Here is a 19,881-nt window from a genome sequence, read left to right as displayed (position 1 = left end):
AAACATAGGGGTGCATCTATCGTTTTCAAACTGGAGTGCTGCATTCTTAGGGTAAATTCCTAGAAGTGGAATTCCTGGGTCAAATTGGTATTTCTATTTTGAACATTCTGAGGAACCTCCATACTGCTTTCCACAATGGTTGAACTAATTTACATTCCCACCAGCAGTGTAGGAGGGTTCCCCTTTCTCCACAACCTCGCCAGCATTTGTAGTTGTTTGTCTTTTTGATGATGGTGATCCTAACTGGTGTGAGGTGATATCTCATTGTGGTTTTAATTTGCATTTCTCTGATGATTAGCGATGTGGAGCATCTTTTCATGTGCCTGTTGGCCATCTGGATTTCTTTTTTAGAGAAGTATCTATTCAGCTCCTCTGCCCATTTTTTAATTGGATTATTTGCTTTTTGTTTGTTGAGGTGTGTGAGCTCTTTATATATTTTGGATGGCAATCCTTTATCAGATATGTCATTTATGAATATATCCTCCCATACTGTAGGATACATTTTTGTTCTATTGATGGTGTCCTTTGCTCAGAAGCTTTTTAGCTTGATATAGTCCCACTTGTTCATTTTTGCCTTTGTTTCCCTTGCCTGGGGAGATATGCTCATGAAGAAGTCACTCATGTTTATGTCCATGAGATTTTTGCCTGTGTTTTTTTCTAAGAGTTTTATGGTTTCATGACTTACATTCAGGTCTTCGACCCATTTCGAATTTACTTTTGTGTATGGGGTTAGACAGTGATCCAGTTCCATTCTCTTACATGTAGCTGTCCAGTTTTTCCAGCACCATTGTTGAAGAGACTGTCATTTCCGCATTGTATGTCCATGGCTCCTTTATCGTATGTTGATTGGCCATATATGTTTGGGTTAATGTTTGGAGTCTCTAATCTGTTCCACTGGTCTGTGGCTCTGTTCTTGTGCCAATACAAATTGTCTTGATTACTGTGGCATGGTAGTAGAGCTTGAAGTTGGGGAGCGTGATTCCCCCAACTTTATTCTTCCTTCTCAGGATTGCTTTGGCTATTCAGGGTCTTTGGTGGTTCCATATGAATTTTTGAACTATTTGTTCCCGTTCATTGAAGAATGCTGTTGGTAAATTAATAGGGATTGCATCGAATCTGTATATTGCTTTGGGAAGGATGGCCATTTTGATATTAGTTCTTCCTAGCCAGGAGCATGGGATGAGTTTCCATTTGTTAGTGTCCTCTTTAATTTCTCTTAAGAGTGTTTTGTAGTTTTCAGGGGATAGGTCTTTCACTTCCTTGGTTAGGTTTATTCCTAGGTATTTTATTCTTTTTGATGCAATTGTGAATGGAATTGTTTTCCTGATTTCTCTTTCTATAAGTTCATTTTTAGTGTATAGGAAAGCTACAGATTTCTGTATGTTAATTTTGTATCCTGCAACTTTGATGAATGCCTATATTAGTTCTAGTAGTTTTGCAGTGGAGTCTTTAGGGTTTTTTATGTACAGTATCATGTGATCTGCCAATAGCGACAGTTTAACTTCTTCTTTACCAATCTGGATTCCTTGTATTTCTTCATTTTATCTGATTGCCATGGCTAGGACCTCCAGTACTATGTTGAATAACAGTGGGGAGTGTGGTCATCCCTGTCTTGTTCCTGATCTCATAGGAAAAGCTTTCAGCCTCTCGCTATTCAGTATAATGTTGGCTGTGAGTTTATCATATATGGCCTTTATTATGTTGAGGTACTTGCCCTCTATGCCCATTTTGTTGAGAGTTTTTATCATGAATGGATGTTGAATTTTGTCGAATGCTTTTTCAGCATCTATGGAGATGATCATGTGGTTTTTGTCTTTCTTTTTGTTGATGTGGTGGATGATGTTGATGGATTTTCGGATGTTGTACCATCCTTGTATCCCGAATCCCACTTGGTCATGGCGTATGATCCTTTTGATGTATTTTTGAATTCGGTTTGCTAATATTTTGTTGAGTGTTTTTGCATCTACGTTCATAAGGGACATTGGTCTATAGTTTTCTTTTATGGTGGGGTCTTTGCATGGTTTTGTTATTAGGGTGATGTTGTCTTTATAGAATGAGTTTGGGAGTATTCCCTCCTCTTCTATTTTTTGGAAAACTTTAAGGAGAATGGGTATTATGTCTTCTCTGTATATCTGATAAAATTATGAGGTAAGTCCATCTGGCCCAGGGGTTTTGTTCTTTGGTAGTTTTTTGATTACTGATTCAATTTCATTGCTGGTAATTGGTCTGTTTAGATTTTCTGTTTCTTTTTGGGTCAGTCTTGGAAGGTTGTATTTTTCTAGGAAGTTGTCCATATCTCCTAGGTTTTCCAGCTTGTTAGCATATAGGTCTTCATAGTATTCTCTAATAATTCTCTGTATTTCTGTGGGGTCTGTCATGATTTTTCCTTTCTTGTTTCTGATTCTGTTGATGTGTGTTCACTCTCTTTTTCTCTAGGTAAGTCTGGCTAGAGGCTTATCTATTTTGTTTATTTTCTCGAACAACCAGCTCTTGGTTTCATTGATTTTTTTGTATTGTTTTATTCTTGTCAATTTTATTTATTTTCTCTCTGATCTTTATTATGTCCCTCCATGTGCTGACCTTAGGCCTCCTTTGTTCTTCTTTTCCCAATTTTGATAATTGTGACATTAGACTATTCATTTGGGATTTTTCTTCCTTATTTAAATATGCCTGGATTGCTATATACTTTCCTCTTAAGACTGCTTTTGCTGCATCCCACAGAAGTTGGGGCCTTGTGTTGTTGTTGTCATTTCTTTCCATATATTGCTGGATCTCCATTTTAATTTGTGCATTGATACATTGATTTTTTAGGAGCATGTTGTTAAGCCTCCATGTGTTTGTGAGCCTTTTTGCTTTCTTTGTACAATTTGTTTCTTGTTTTATACCTTTGTGGTCTGAAAAATTGGTAGGTAGGATTTCAATCTTTTGGAATTTACTGAGGCTCTTTTTGTGGCCTAGTATGTGGTCTATTCTGGAGAATGTTCCATGTGCACTTGAGAAGAATGTGTATACTGTTGCTTTTGGATGTAGAGTTCTGTAGATGTCTATTAGGTCCATCTGTTATAGTGTGTTGTTCAATGCCTCTGTGTCCTTACTTATTTTCTGTCTGGTGTGTTTTTGGAGTGAGTGGTGTGTTGAAGTCTCCTAAAATGAATGCATTGCATTCTATTTCCTCCTTTAATTCTGTTAGTATTTGTTTCACATATGTTGGTGCTCCTGTATTGGGTGCATATATATTTAGAATGGTTATATCCTCTTGTTGGACTGAGCCCTTTATCATTATGTAATGTCCTTCTTTATCTCTTGTTACTTTCTTTATTTTTAAGTCTATTTTGTCTGATACTAGTATTGCAAAATCTGCTTTTTTCTCTCTGTTGTTTGCATGAAATATCTTTTTCTGTCCCTTGACTTTTAATCTGTGCATGTCTTTGGGTTTGAGGTGAGGCTCTTGTAAGCAGCATATGGATGGGTCTTGCTTTTTTATCCATTCTATTACTCTGTGTCTTTTGATTGGTGCATTCAGTCCATTTACATTTAGGGTGATTATTGAAAGGTATGTACTTATTGCCATTGCAGGCTTTAGATTAGTGGTTACGAAAGGTTCAAGGTTAGCTTGTTTACTACCTTACTGTCTGACTTAACTCACTTATTGAACTGTTATAAACACAATCTGATGATTATTTCTCTCCCTTCTTATTCCTCCTCCTCCATTCTTCATATGTTGGGAGTTTTGTTCTCTGCTCTTTTTAGGAGTGCTCCTATCTAGAGCAGTCCCTCTAAGATACCCTGTAGAGGTGGTTTGTGGGAGGCAAATTCCCTCAACTTTTGCTTGTCTGGGAATTGTTTAATCCCTCTTTCATATTTAAATGATAATCATGCTGGATACAGTAATCTTGGTTCACACCCCTTCTGTTTCATTGCATTAAATATATCATGCCATTCTCTTCTGGCCTGTAAGGTTTCTGTTGAGAAGTCTGATCATAGCCTGATCGGTTTTCCTTTGTAGGTGACCTTTTTTGTCTCTCTGGCTGCCTTTAATACTCTGTCCTTGTCCTTGATATTTGCGATTTTAATTATTATATGTCTTGGTGTTGTCCTCTTTGGGTCCCTTCTGTTGGGATTTCTGTGTGCTTCTGTAGTCTGAGCAACTATTTCCTCCCCCCATTTGGGGAAGTTCTCAGCAATTATTTCTTCAGAGACACTTTCCTTCCCTTTTCCTCTCTGTTCTTCCTCTTGTACCCTCTAATGTGGGTATTGTCCTTTTGGATTGGTCACACAGTTCTCTTAATATTGTTTCATTCCTGGAGATCCTTTTATCTCTCTCTGCGTCAGCTTCTATGCTTTCCTGTTCTCTGGTTTCTATTCCATCAATGGCCTCTTGCATCTTATCCATTCTGCTTATAAATCCTTCCAGAGTTTGTTTCACTTCTGTAATCTCCCTCCAGACTTCTGTAATCTCCCTCTCGACATCATCCCTTAGCTCTTGCATATTTCTCTGCAGCTCTGTCAGCATGGTTTTGATTTTTATTTTGAATTCTATTTCAGGGAGACTGGTTAGGTCTGCCTCTGCAGATCCTGTCTCAGGTGTTGTCTGAACTCTCTTGGACAGGACTAAATTTTTTTGCCTTTTCATGGTGATGGCGGGGGCTGTAGGCAGGTTGCAGGTGTGTCAGCTGGGAGAAGAATGTCCCTTCCTGCTTGCTGGATGCCTTGCCCTTCTATGCTGCCTGTGTTGGTTACCACACTCCTGGAGCAGCCACCATGTTAGTCCCCTAAGATGCTGTGGGTGGGGTCTCCATCAGAGCAGCATGGAGCCCTGCGGAGAGTGGCATACATGCCAGGTGCACTCTTGTGTGGTAGCAGCCCCCCTGCCCGGCCACTTTGTGCCAGAAGCAGCCTTTGTGTCTGGCCCGGGATGCTGTGCATTGGGCTGGGATTCCAGTCAGCTGCTGGGAGCATGCCTGCTCCCTCTGGCTCCATTGCAAGTGCGCACGGGGCTCTCCTGCGCGGACCTCTACCTGGCTCCTCTGGCTCCACTGCCGCCGGTGCGTGTGAGCCGCATCCGGGCTGTTTGGTCACACTGCTGCGGGCTCGCACAAGCCTCTCCTGGTCCCCTCCTCCACCATTGGTGCACCCAGTCCCTTCTGGTACTGCCGTCCCTGACATGCGCTGCCACTCCGACTACTGGGCCAGTGTGTCGGGGTCCTGGAATGACTGGCAGGCTGCTTAGTGCTGTGAGGGGCATCAGAGCAGCACTGCCTCCCTGGGGTTTAGGGTGCCTAAGTTTCCCCGGGATTCCCAACTGCTGGCTAAGTGTGCCAGCACAACTTTGTCCAGCTGTGGGGTCCCTGTCTCTTTAAGACTTGCAGAAAGCACTCGCTTTTCTTTTGTGTCAGGGGTGCCAGTTCCGGGGACCTGCTGACAGGTTTTGCTTTTCTGTTTCTCTAATATCCGGTATCCTGTGCACCTTGTGTCTGCATTCCGGGTGCAGATTTCTAGAGCTGGTTGTTTAGCAGTCCTGGGCTTTCACTCCTTCCCCGTTCTGACTCCTTTCTTCCCACCGGGTTCTAGTGTGGGGGAGCGTTCAGGTCCTGCCTGGCCGCGGCTTCTATCTTACCCCCTTCGTGTGATGTTAAGTTCTCACAGATGTAGATGTATCCTAGCTGCTGTGCTGCATCCACTGGTGTCTCTTTTAGGAATAGTTGTATTTATTGTATTTTCATAAATATATATGTTTTGGGAGGAGATTTCCTCTGAACTACTCATGCTGCCATCTTCCCATCAGGACCTTGAGGAATTTGATTTTAAATGTGCTGTGTTGATGATGGATGTGAGACAATTAGACAGCTACCAGGACTCAGTTATGTATATGAATAAAAGCTGAGATTATTGCTGGAGAGAAACAGGAGTTAAAGATTTCATTTTTTTAATGGGAGAAATTTGGACTTTTTCTCTGCTATGGGGAAGAACCAAAAGGGGAAAAAGTAAGGGAGAGGACCTTGATCTTGATAAAGTTTGGTCTTCAAGGAATGGATTCAGAGCATGGGTGAAAGGATTGACCTTCCAGAAGAGGGAGAACACCTGCATCCCTATGTTAGTGGGAAAGAGTTTAGAGGATGTAGACACCAGTATTCATGGAAACTCAGGAGGAAGGTGATGGAATTCTCACTGTGCAGTTACTATTTTCTGGAGAAATATCAAATGAGCTTATTTGCTAAGGGGGTTAGTGTGAGATACTGGACTGTGTTAGAAGCCATGAAAAGAGCAATAAAAATTTGCTAAATGTAGAATTCTAGGTTGGCCTTTTTCCTTCAGCACTACGTACATGTCATCCCACTGCCTTCTGACTTCCATGCATTGTCCGTTACTCTTACTGAGGATCCTCGTATGTGATGAGTTACTTCTCTCTCAATTCTTTCAAGATTCTTTGTCTTTCAGTAGTTTGTTTGTGATGTCTCTAGTGTGGATTTCTTTGAGTTTATCTTCTTAGGATTTTGTTGAGTCTTGATCTGTAAATCAATGTTTTCATCAAATTTGAAAAGTGTTTGGTCATTATTTCTTTAAATGTTCTTTCTGCCCTTTTCTATCTTTTTCTGAGACTTTCAATTTGTGTGTATGTTGACATTCTTGGATGTGTATCCCACAGATCCCTCAGGCTGTTTACTTTTCTTCATTCTTTTACTTCTGTTTTTTTATACTGGATAATCTCAATGACTCTATCTTTAAATTCATTTGTTCTTTTTTCTGCCAGCTCAAACCTGCTGTTGAGCTACTTTAGTGATTTTTAATTTTAATTATTGTACTTTTCATCTCCAGAATTTCCATTTGGTTCTTTTTAAAAATTAAGTCTTGCTATTGATATTGCCTATTTGATGAGACATCATTCTCCCACTTCCCTTTAGTTCTTTAGACATGGTTTCTTTTAGTTCTCTGAACATACTTATATTTAAAATAGCTAATTTTAAATATTTGTCTAATGAATCTAGTATCTGGGCTTCCTTAGAGACAATTTTTATTGACTCATTTTTTCCCCTGTGTATGAGACATAAGTTCTCATCTCTTTGTCTGTCTCACTATTTTTGTTGAAAACTGGGCTAATTATGTAATATGGCAACTCGGGATTCTCCACTCACAGTTTGTTACTATGCTTGTTGTAATCATTATTGTTTATTTAATGACTTTTCTTAGCTAGTTTTGTGGAATTTGTTTCCTTTGTCATGTGTCGTTACTGAAATCTCTGTTTCATTTGCCTAGTGGTCAGCTAGTGACTTCACAGAGACTGCCTTAAATGACTGAGTCTTTAAAGTCTTCCAGAATTTGTGGAGGGAAGGGCTTTGTGTGCATGTTAGGACATGCTTTCAACATACAACCAGGCAGACCTCACGTTAGCCTTCACTTACTGCTTGTACAGGGTCTCAAGGCTTTCCAGAGATGAGAATTTAGGGGCTTCTTGGTTCTTTCCAGAACACACACACAGCCCTGTGTGTGAGCATGGCTTTCTAGATTTCCCAAATTACATGGAACATTTCTCAGAATGCTGTGGGCATCTATCTTCTTCCCCAGCTTTTCTGCTTAAAGGTTTTGGTCAGCTTGTTGTTTGTCCCAACTCTCATTGCCATCTGAAGCAGCTACAGTTTTTAAAAATTGCTTCTATTTCAACAAACAACTCTGGGGAAAATATCGTTTGCATTGGGCAAGCTCTAAGTCAGGTCAAATAAAGATAAGCCTTGCAAATGGAATCTTCTGGGGAACTACCAAAAAGGTAGCATAATGAGTTATTTGCCGATTGGGCTTTGGAGGAATTCTAACCTCTGTACTGCCCCTTCAATAGGTTTCTAGGTTGATAATTTTCACTATAATTGAGGGACTTGATTTTCAATGTACCATGTATCTAGAGAGAAAGGGGTAGCACTAATGCAAGTTAAAACGGCACTAAGCTTGCTGTCTTTAGAAACATTGGCCATTTTTACTCAATAAACACTCCCCAGGGTGTTACCATCTTTCAGTTAATTTCCAGAGCTCTGAAAAATTTGATTTTGACATTTTTTTTATCAGTATTTTCATTGTTTTTATTGAGAAGAAGATTTTTTGGCGGTCCTTACTCTGTCTTTCTTACATGTCACTCAGCAAGAAAGATTAGAAATATGTTTTGTGGGATGGAACAGAGAGCAGGTTGCAGAGAGATGAAAAGAAGCAGAGAAACATTAATGGTCCAGTTGAGATTGGAGCCTGAGCTAGCTGTGGTGTCAGTCTGTTGTATGCATGTTTTTTCCAGCACAATCAGCAGAGCAAGTATAGATGTTGAAAATGAAGAGAGTGAAATTAGGCAAAGATTAGAGTTAATAGAACAAGTAAGGAGAAGAGGAACAGGGCAAGAAGGTGTATAGATAAGGAAGGAAGCCCTCGAAGAAGTTAATGAGTTCAAAGAGTGAATGTGTTTTTATGAGGAAGAGAAAAAAGTAGGAGGAAAAATTGGTGATCAGAGGATGACATGGTTTCTAAACTTTAAGAATGCAAAGATGACAACATTTAATCATTCTAAAGTTATGTGAGCATAAACAGTGAGACCAGCGAATGTATTCTCCAGAGGAGCCTGAGACCCTGTTTCTTGTCCACCATCATGTCCTAGAATCCAGTAGCATGCCTACCTCACCATAGCATTTGGTTGAACTTTCTGGAAACTTACATAAGATTCACTTTCTAATTGGAAAGATCAATAAGGGCAAAAAATGACATTTCAGTTAGATGTTGATGGGACCAAAATGTGAACAAGTATAAATTAGTGTGAGAAGGGGCATTCCTGCCAGGAGGAAAGCATATCTGATGTAATTAAGTATAGAAAGTGTTAAGGGAAGATAAATGGTCTAGTTTTAGGCTAAATCAGAGGGTACACATGGGGAGAGAGCAATAATGGATGAAGGGGAAGATAGGGCAAAATATGGAGTATCTTGAAAACCCAGCCACAAAATGTGGATAAAATTGTGAAGATTTCCAGCCCTAGGAAGTTTTAAAGCAAAAGCTTGATGTGTGATCACAGTGTACAGTGGCCACATAACTGGCAACAGTGGAAAGGCATGGATTGGATGGGGAGAGGGCTTGGAGGTAGAGAGACCAGTTGGGAGGTTTTGGAAAAATTGTGATCTTCAGAACAAGGATGGAGAAAATGGGAATTAAAACATAGATAGGAGAGATTTTTATGGAAAAAAACAAAATAAGTCTGGTGATCACTAAAATAAGATTAAAAATGTTAATTTTTCATTGGGTATACTGTCCTTGCTGACATGAGAAAAAATTAAGGGCATACAAATTTTGATAAAATTCCACCTAACCCTTTGTAATTACTCAGGACTATAATTAGTTTTCTTAGCAGAATGCTTACATATTCTAGATTGAATAAGAATGTAGTATTTTAATTGTACTGTCTTTGGTGTATCTTTTAAATGCTCTTTTTGAACATTTAAAAAAGTAATTTACTTCTTCATTTCAAGCTTGTATCAAGGTTTGAATCACTTAATTAGAAATAATACCAGAAGGTTAAAAGGATGACTAGTGAATACCAATCATTTTTTTAAAGATTATATAAATACACTGAAAGGGTTCTAGATACGTGTAAAATTTTATAGAAAATAGCCTTTCTTCATAGCTTGTAAGTAACTTACAATTTCAATACATATTTAGATCTTGACTGCCCTCTAGTGATAAGTGCCTTTTAAGCATATGGGTAGGAGAGCAATGTGTACAGGTATTTTAGGCCCTATTTGACCTGCAGGGTACTGGGAACAAAGTATTTTATCAGACCATGACCTTAACCTTGAGGTGGTTTGTTAAAGGTATAATTTCTGCATTAGTTCTTTTTTTAGGGCCAACAACTTTGATTAAGTACATTAGGAATATATCTGCTGTTCATTTTTTAAATCTCAATTATTATTATGTCCATTTTAACAATGTGAAAATCATTCATATGCATACTTTCATGAATTAGAATTGCCTACCAAACATATATGAATGTAGAGATTTTAAAACCAAGCAAAGCATAAGAATTTCATGTTTAGGGGAGAACCTTTGATAGTGATGTGCCCATTAGCTATTGGCCTGGGAGATCCAGGGCTTGGGTGAATCTTTGTTCCTAGATTCAGTTCAGCAGGCACTTAGCACTTATTTGTATTCAGCTGCTTGATGCTATACAAAAAAGGGTATACAAAAAGGCTGTTACAGGTTGTCTGGGTCTTCTTTTTTTTTTTCTAACCTCTGTGGATATAGATATTCATTTAGTATTAGTATTTACCAAGAAGCAAAATTCTGAACTCTTACATCTTTAAACCATGGTGGCAAGTTACCCTAAACTAATATAAGAAATAAAGTGTATGAACTATGAATTACACAGACATTTGGAACAAGACCATGGAGGGTACAAGTCCCTTGCATACTAGTAACTGAATAGCATGCTTTTTCAAGTTAAGATTGAGTCTTATTAATAAGAGTAAGATTGTTGCAACAGCTTATACTCAAGAAAAAAGAACACCAGGACTAAGAAATTCTTAGTGTTTCTAAGAGATAATTTGTTACCTCTTATTAATAAGCCCCACATTTTCCAAATTGTCCCACATTTTTTTTATTATCTTGTATTAGTGGAGAGAATTAGTGGTAAATCTTAATACCAATAGAAATTTATAGTAAGCTTTTAAGGAAATTGTTCTGTTTCATATCAAATTTTCCTTCTAACATGTTTGATTTAATCAAATATTAAAATTTGTTTATATTCCCTGAGCATACTGTGCATATTAGTGGAATCTGATGTCCTAGAAACATAAAAAGAGAAGATGAACCTGTGAGGTTTTTAGTAGTTTAATTTTCTGGAAAAAAGGAATGTTCCACACTTAGAAAATTACAAGTTGAATCTATCAGTGCATACTGGAACATACTATATGATTTTATTTGCAAATGTTGACATAATTAAAAATAAGGATAACTGCAGGAGAGCTTTTTTCTTTCCTGAAAAGTAATCTCCAAATGTTTGTATAGGTCATAGCTTATATTCTCTATCTCTTAGACTCATTTAGGGAAAATTACAGCCATGATTTAAGGAACCAGTTATCAGTGTGCCATTTCTTAAGGAAATAATTCTGAAATTATTACCTTTTCTATTTTTTTAATATTGTAGTATTTAGGACTGTACTTGTAGTAGCAGTAACTACCATTAAGTATCATGAAATTCGAAAATATTCTTTCTCCCTCAAAAAGCAGCTGGCTATCCTGTTGTTGCCAGGCAGCTGTGTCTAGGGAGGTTTCTCCCTATTGCACTAGGTGAAATCTCATCCTGGATGGGGGCTAGTTCTTGACTCTGATGAAAAAAAAATTCTCAAACATGTTGGATAAATGCAGGTAAGGAAGGAATTTATTAAATCAAGAGTAGCAGCGATTGGCAGCAGGCATGCAGGCTGCAGAGAGCAAAGAAGAGCAGAAGAGGAAAGGGAAGCTCACTGAATTCCTGCTCAGCATAGAGCACATCCCTTGCCGACTCCTGAAGCCAGGCTCACCTGGCATCCAGTGTCTACTTGAATCTGCATGGTGTGGGAACTAAGCCCCTACCACTGGAGGATTTAGAAGAGCCACAGAGCACTTGGTAGAGTGAGATTATGTTCTGAGAAAGGCAAAGAAAGAAGATTTTCAAGCAGGCTATTAAGAGCCTGATGGTACAGCTGCAGTCCTGTCTGAGTCACTCAGGTGACAGGAACTTGCAAACCTGAATCAGAGATCTCGGTAGTCCTCCCTACTTGTCCGAAGTAGGACAGAGAGAGTGAAGACTTGTGCTTAAGTATAGAAATAGATTAATATAGCAACGTAGCATGCTTAGAGGTTTGGATTCTGTCCTTTAAGACTTTCAAGAATAGGACAAAGAGCCATTGAAGGGGTGTAGGCTTGACATGTCGTCCCATGATGCCTATCTCCAGTGAGAGACATATGTCACTCTCCACAGTCAGTCCTCTAGATATTCTGTAAGATAACTTAACACAAGGAATTTACTGATCCTGTTCTTCTCCAAAATAGTGGTTACCCTCAAGCACTGGGAACATACCATTTAGGCTTGCCTTGCCTTAACATAGGGTTGGTTATTGGCTGATTACCATCAAATATTTTAGGAATCTTACCTCCTAACTCCCTGGTTTTTAATATATAATCTTAGCCTTAAGATAGAGTCCCTCCTGTTCTTACTATACTGTTTATATCTTTGCATTTTTCATAATAGGCAGCACAAGTTAATCATGGTGCTTGTGCCATATCCCGGTCCTACCTCACTATCTTTCAAAAATCCTTCACTTACTAACTAATGGATGTAAGAATATTTTGCCCTCACAGTAAAGAGTTTCTGTCCCATTCAGGCATCTTTCCACCTCCAACTTGAATGTATTAAAAGAAAATTTTTTTTTCTCTTCAAAATATTTTGTACATGCTGTATGTTCCATAGTCTTATAAATACCTTATTTTTAAACTGCATTGATGCACTTATTTGTCAATAAGATGTTTGAATATTTTGCACTGTGTAAGTGGGCATGTCTGTGAGTGTGCATGTGTGAGCACACATGTAAGGTGGCATTTTGGGTTTGAGGCTGTTACCCCTGGGGGCATGGTAGTTGTTTGGAGCTAACTAGGTTGTTAGGTGTGTGCACGTGGGGAAAAGGTGAGGAAGTGTTGCTTAGTCACAACCTTAACTGAGCTTTTGAAAGATTTTTCAGCAGGTGAAGTTCAACTGTATGCCCAACAACCACCAGAAACAAATTAGTCCATTTTTGTTTCCTCCAACCTAAGCTTAAGTTATTTTAGATGATCTAGTTGTGTGTTTCTTGGTGATGTTTTAATATTATCTAGATCATCTTTATAGTTCATATTTGGTTATGTCAAATCAGTGGTTAAGATGATATTAAATTTTCAGTATTTCTGAGGTCTTTCCCAACTCTTAAAAGGATAACAAATGAGAAAAAATATTTAATCAGCACCTGTTAGCTCTGTGCTGGCTATGGGCAGCAGAGTGGAAAGAACATAGGCCATTTATCTTCCCTTTGCTCCACCAAATCTCTTAACACACATTTGTATGTGCAGCATTTTACAGTGAACGTGTGGGATTGTAGAAGAGTTTTCCCATAGCCATCCTGTCTGGGATTGGTCAATGGTTGCCATTTTCTGCGATTTATAGCTTTCTCTTTGCTTCCTCTCTGTCGCCCTTAATTCCTGGGTATTTCTTTCCTCTTCTCTCTCACCCATAAATGTCTATTCATTTCTCATGCAGAAAAGCTTAAATTACTTTTATTGGCTTCTTTCTATTCATGTCCTCAAACCCATCTCTTCTTCTACTACCAGCAAGCAGCTAGCAAGCTTTTTTCCTACAGAAAGACAGTTCCTGCCAAGGGGGCCAAGGGAAGAAGCATTGCCTGCCTGTGTGGTGGTACGAGGGGTGGCAATCAGCCTCTCCAGTGGAAACTTGTGCTTTTCTGTGTGGCTGACACTGGCTGATCAGTCGTAGGAGAACAGTTGTAGGAGAACACTTTGTAAAACGTGAACTAAGGGGTGGAGCCAGGATGGCGGCGTCAGTAGAGCAGCGGAACTCACCTCCCAAAACCACATAGAATTACGAAAATATAACAAAAACAAATCTTCCTAAAATAGAGACCAGAGGACACAGGACAACATCCAGACCACGTCCACACCTGCAAGAACACAGTGCCTCGTGAAGGGGGAGAGGAAGGCCACAAACCAACAAGAAGGAAAGCTCTTCCAGCTGTCACTCGTCCCAGCTCTGCAAACTATCTCTATCACCATGAAAAGGCAAAACTACAGGCAGACAAAGATCACAGAGACAACACCTGAGAAGGAGACAGACCTAATCAGTCCTCCTGAAAAAGAATTCAAAATAAAAATCATGAACATGCTGACAGAGATGCAGAGAAAAATGCAAGAGCAATGGGATGAGATGCAGAGAAAAAGCAAGAGCAATGGGATGAAGTCCGGAGGGAGATCACAGATGTCAGGAAGGAGATCACAGAAGTGAAACAATCCCTGGAAGGATTTATAAGCAGAATGGATAAGATGCAAGAGGCCATTGAAAGAATAGAAACCAGAGAACAGGAACGTATAGAAGCTGACATAGAGAGAGATAAAAGGATCTCTAGGAACGAAACAGCACTAAGAGAACTATGTGACCAATCCAAAAGGAATAATATTCGTATTATAGGGGTACCAGAAGAAGAAAGTGGAAAAGGGATAGAAAGTCCCTTTGAAGAAATAATTGCTGAAAACTTCCCCAAACTGGGGGAGGAAATAATTGAACAGACCACGGAAATACACAGAACCCCCAACAGAAAGGATCCAAGGAGGACAACACCAAGACACATAATAATTAAAATGGCAAGGATCAAGGACAAGGAAAGAGTTTTAAAGGCAGCTAGAGAGAAAAAGGTCACCTATAAAGGAAAACCCATCAGGCTAACATCAGACATCTCGACAGAAACCCTACAGGCCAGAAGAGAATGGCATAATATATTTAATGCAATGAAACAGAAGGGCCTTGAACCAAGGATACTGTATCCAGCATGACTATCATTTAAATATGATGGCGGGATTAAAGAATTCCCACACATGCAAAAGCTGAGGGAATTTGCTTCCCTCAAACCACCTCTACAGGGCATCTTACAGGGACTGCTCTAGATGGGAGCACTCCTAAAAAGAGCAGAGAACAAAACACACAAAATATGAAGAATGGAGGAGGAGGAATAAGAAGGGAGAGAAGAAAAGAATCTCCAAACAGGGTATATAACAGCTCAATTAGTGAGCTAAGTTAGGCAGTAAGATACTAAAGAAGCTAGCCTTGAACCTTTGGTAAACACGAATCTAACGCCTGCAATGGCAATAAGTACATATCTCTCAGTAGTCACCCTAAATGTAAATGGACTTAATGCACCAATCAAAAGACACAGAGTAATAGAATGCATAAAAAAGCAAGACCCATCTATATGCTGCTTACAAGAAACTCACCTCAAACCCAAAGACAAGCACAGACTAAAAGTCAAGGGATGGAAAAACAAATTTCAGGCAAACAACAGTGATAAGGAAGCAGGGGTTGCAGTACTAATTTCAGACAAAATAGACTTCAAAACAAAGAAAGTAACAAGAGATAAAGAAGGACACTACATAATGATAAAGGGCTCACTCCAACAAGAGGATATAACCATTCTAAATATATATGCACCCAACACAGGAGCACCAGCATTTGTGAAACAAATACTAACAGAACTAAACAGGGAAATAGACTGCAATGCATTCATCTTAGGAGACTTCAACACACCACTCACCCCAAAGGATAGATCCACCGGTCAGAAAATAAGTAAGGACACAGAGGCATTGAAGATCACACTAGAACAGATGGACCTAACAGACATCTATAGAACTCTACATCCAAAAGCAACAGGATATACATTCTTCTCAAGTGCACATGGAACATTCTCCAGAATAGACCACATACTAGCTCACAAAAAGAGCCTTAGTAAATTCCAAAATATTGAAATTCTACCAACCAGTTTTTCAAACCACAAAGGTATAAAACTAGAAATAAATTCTATAAAGAAAACAAAAAGTATCACAAACACATGGAGGCTTAACAACATGCTTCTAAATAATCAATGGATCAATGAACAAATCAAAATAGAGATCAAGGAATATATAGAAACAAATGACAACAACAATACAAAGCCCCAACTTCTGTGGGATGCAGCGAAAGCAGTCTTAAGAGGAAAGTATATAGCGATCCAGGCACACCTGAAGAAGGAAGAACAATCCCAACTGAATAGTCTAACATCACAACTATCGAAAATGGAAAAAGAAGAACAAATGAGGCCTAAAGTCAGCAGAAGGTGGGACATAATAAAGATCAGAGAAGAAATAAAATTGAGAAGAATAAAACAATAGCAAAAATCAACGAAACCAAGAGCTGGTGCTTTGACACAATAAACAAAATAGATAAGCCTGTAGTGAAACTTATTAAGAGAAAAAGAGAATCAACACAAATCAAAATAATCAGAAATGAGAATGGAAAAATCACAACAGACCCCACAGAAATACAAAGAATTATTAAAGACTACTATGAAAACCTATATGCTAACAAGTAGGAAAACCTAGAAGAAATGGACAACTACCTAGAAAAATACAACCTCCCAAGACTGACCAAGGAAGAAACACAAAAGTTGAAGAAACCAATTACGAGCAAAGAAATTGAAACGGTAAAAAAAAACTACCCAAGAACAAAACCCTGGGCCAGACAGATTTACCTTGGAATTTTATCAGACACACAGAGAAGACATAATACCCATTCTCCTTAAAGTGTTCCAAAAAATAGAAGAGGAGGGAATACTCCCAAACTCATTCTATGAAGCCAACATCACCCTAATACCAAAACCAGGCAAAGACCCCAACAAAAAAGAAAATTTTTCAGACCGATATCCCTGATTAATGTAGATGCAAAAATACTCAATAAAATATTAGGAAACTGAATTCAAGTGTATATCAAAAGGATCATACACCATGACCAAGTGGGATTCATCCCAGGGATGCAAGGATGGTACAACATTCGAAAATCCATCAACATCATCCACCACATCAACAAAAAGAAAGACAAAAACCACATGATCATCTCCATAGATGCTGAAAAAGCATTTAACAAAATTCAACGTCCATTCATGATAAAAACTCTCAGCAAAATGGGAATAGAGGGCAAGTACCTCAACATAATAAAGGCCATATATGATAAACCCACAGCCAGCATTATATTGAACAGCGAGAAGCTGAAAGCTTTTCCTCTGAGATCGGGAACCAGACAGGGATGCCCACTCTCCCCAATGTTATTTAACATAGTACTGGAGGTCCTAGCCATGGCAATCAGACAAAACAAAGAAATACAAGGAATCCAGATTGGTAAAGAAGAAGTTAAACTGTCACTATTTGCAGATGATATGATACTGTACATAAAAAACCCTAAAGACTCCAGTCCAAAACTACTAGAACTGATATCAGAATACAGCAAAGTTGCAGGATACAAAACTAACACACAGAAATCTGTAGCTTTCCTATAGACTAACAATGAATCAATAGAAAGAGAAATCAGGAAAACAATTCCATTCACAATTGCATCAAAAAGAATAAAATACCTAGGAATAAACCTAACCAAAGAAGTGAAAGACTTATACTCTGAAAACTACAAGTCACTCTTAAGAGAAATTAAAGGGGACACTAATAAATGGAAACTCATCCCCTGCTCATGGCTAGGAAGAATTAATATCGTCAAAATGGCCATCCTGCCTAAAGCAATATACAGATTTGTTGCAATCCCTATCAAATTACCAGCAACATTCTTCAATGAATTGGAACAAATAGTTCAAAAATTCATATGGAAACACCAAAGATCCCGAATAGCGAAAGGAATCCTGAGAAAGAAAAATAAAGTAGGGGGGATCTCACTCCCCAACTTCAAGCTCTACTACAAAGCCATAGTAATCAAGACACTTTGGTACTGGCACAAGAACAGAGCCACAGACCAGTGGAACAGATTAGAGACTCCAGACATTAACCCAAACATATATGGTCAATTAATATTTGATAAAGGAGCCATGGACATACAATGGCAAAATGACAGTCTCTTCAACAGATGGTGCTGGCAAAACTGGACAGCTACATGTAGGGGAATGAAACTGGACCTTTGTCTATCCCCATATACAAAGGTAAACTCAAAATGGATCAAAGACCTGAAGGTAAGTCATGAAACCATTAAACTCTTGGAAAAAAACATAGGCAAAAACCTCTTAGAGATAAACATGAGTGACCTCTTCTTGAACGTATCTCCCCGGGCAAGGAAAACAACAGCAAAAATGAGCAAGTGGGACTACATTAAGCTGAAAACCTTCTGTACAGCAAAAGACACCATCAGTAGAACAAAAAGGAACCCTACAGTATTGGAGAATATATTTGAAAATGACAGATCCGATAAAGGCTTAACGTCCAGAATATATAAAGAGCTCACACACCTCAACAAACAAAAAACAAATAACCCAATTAAAAAATGGGCAGAGGAACTGAACAGACAGTTCTCTAAAAAAGAAATACAGATGGCCAAGAGACACATGAAAAGATGCTCCACATCACTAATTATCAGAGAAATGGAAATTAAAACTACAATGAGGTATCACCTCACACCAGTAAGGATAGCTGCCATCCAAAAGGCAAACAACAACAAATGTTGGCGAGGCTGTGGAGAAAGGGGAACCCTCCTACACTGCTGGTGGGAATGTAAATTAGTTCAACCATTGTGGAAAGCAGTATGGAGGTGCATCAAAATGCTCAAAACAGACCTACCATTTGACCCAGGAATTCCACTCCTAGGAATTTACCCTAAGAACGCAGCAATCAAGTTTGAGTAAGGCAGATACACCCCTATGTTTATCACAGCACTATTTACAATAGCCAAGAATTGGAAGCAACCTAAATGTCCTTTGGTAGATGAATGGATAAAGAAGATGTGGTACATATATACAATGTAATACTACTCAGCCATAAGAAGAGGAAAAATCCTACCATTTGCTGCAACATGGATGGAGCTGGAGAGTATTATGCTCAGTGAAATAAGCCAAGCAGAGAAAGAGAAATACCAAATGATTTCACTGATCTGAGGAGTATAAGAACAAAGGAAAAACTGAAGGAACAAAACAGCAGCAGAATTACAGAACCCAAAAATGGACTAACAGAAGATCAAGGCCTAGCTTGTCATCAGCACTCTCTGGGAGGACTCATGCTGGGGGATGATCATCAAAAATCCTCCACAGGGATCCGGGTAATGCTGCGGTTGTGGCTGCGTCCAACCCACCATTTCCTGGACTTGCCATTGGAATGAGGAGGGAGATGTCTAGGCTGGCATGTGCATACAGTGAGACAACGAATTTGACCGGATCTGTACTGTTGGAACTCAACCAGGAGTTGGGAGGGGTGCAAGTTGTAGCGCTCCAAAATCTTATGACTATAGACTATCCATGGTTAAAAGATCATATATGATAACCGATCCCAAAAATGGGTTGCTTTAATTCGTCTGATTTCTCTCAGACTGTTCAAGTACAGTTGGACAATATCCATCATATCATGGACTAATTTTCACAAATGCCTAGGGTGCCTAAATGGTTTTCTTGGCTTCACTGGAGATGGCTGGTAATTATAGATTTGCTTTGTTTATGTCACCATAAAAAAAAAAAAGTGAACTAATACATGAATAGATGGTGTTATCCAAATCATCACTGGAGGTTTACTTAAGGTATGTGACATCCTCCCTTTTTTTTCAATTTGTCATCAAATAATTCCCGAAATTTCTTTAAATTCACAGCTGCCAGAACTGACGTGTGTAGTGGCACAGGAGAAAGGTTCCGAATCTTCCGTGCTGAGAAAACCTATTCTGTGAAGGTGGGAAGGTGGTATTTTGAATTCGAAGCTGTCACTGCTGGAGACATGAGAGTCGGCTGGAGCAGGCCAGGTTGTCAACCTGATCAGGAACTTGGCTCCGATGAATGTGCCTTCGCTTTTGATGGCTTCAAGGTGAGGGGACCCTGCTATTCACTAGATAAACACTGACGTTTATAGGTTCCTGATTTTGTAAGCTGCTGTGTGCCAGGCATCTCCATGCTGTAGGCTCCCACATTGCCATGGCTGGACCTCGCCTTCTATTGGTTTTGGTAGTACAGGGATATGAATACTTTCCAGAGCACAAACTTAGAAAAAATAGTTCCTAGGGAAATTCTTGTAATCTCAAAAGATTTTCCCCCACAGTGAAATTTTAAGAAGTAAAATATTGTTTCTGCG

At 39.0% G+C, this 19,881-nt stretch overlaps 1 protein-coding gene across 5 annotated transcripts in view; it reads left to right on the top strand.

The window, feature by feature from the left end:
• The window catches only part of RYR2 (ryanodine receptor 2), an 894,209-nt gene that overhangs the window by 588,614 nt on the left and 285,714 nt on the right, over nucleotides 1-19,881 (top strand). For all 5 annotated transcript variants that reach the window (XM_073241246.1, XM_073241245.1, XM_073241243.1 and 2 more), the window contains exon 28: nucleotides 19,409-19,617. In XM_073241246.1, the coding sequence (XP_073097347.1) occupies nucleotides 19,409-19,617 (209 nt within the window). The remainder of the gene's footprint in view (nucleotides 1-19,408; nucleotides 19,618-19,881) is intronic.

This window comes from Manis javanica, chromosome 7 (genome assembly GCF_040802235.1).
Source record: "Manis javanica isolate MJ-LG chromosome 7, MJ_LKY, whole genome shotgun sequence".
Lineage (NCBI taxonomy): Eukaryota > Metazoa > Chordata > Mammalia > Pholidota > Manidae > Manis > Manis javanica.
Note: the sequence above shows the minus strand (reverse complement) of the source record. Positions and strands in the feature narration are given on the sequence as shown.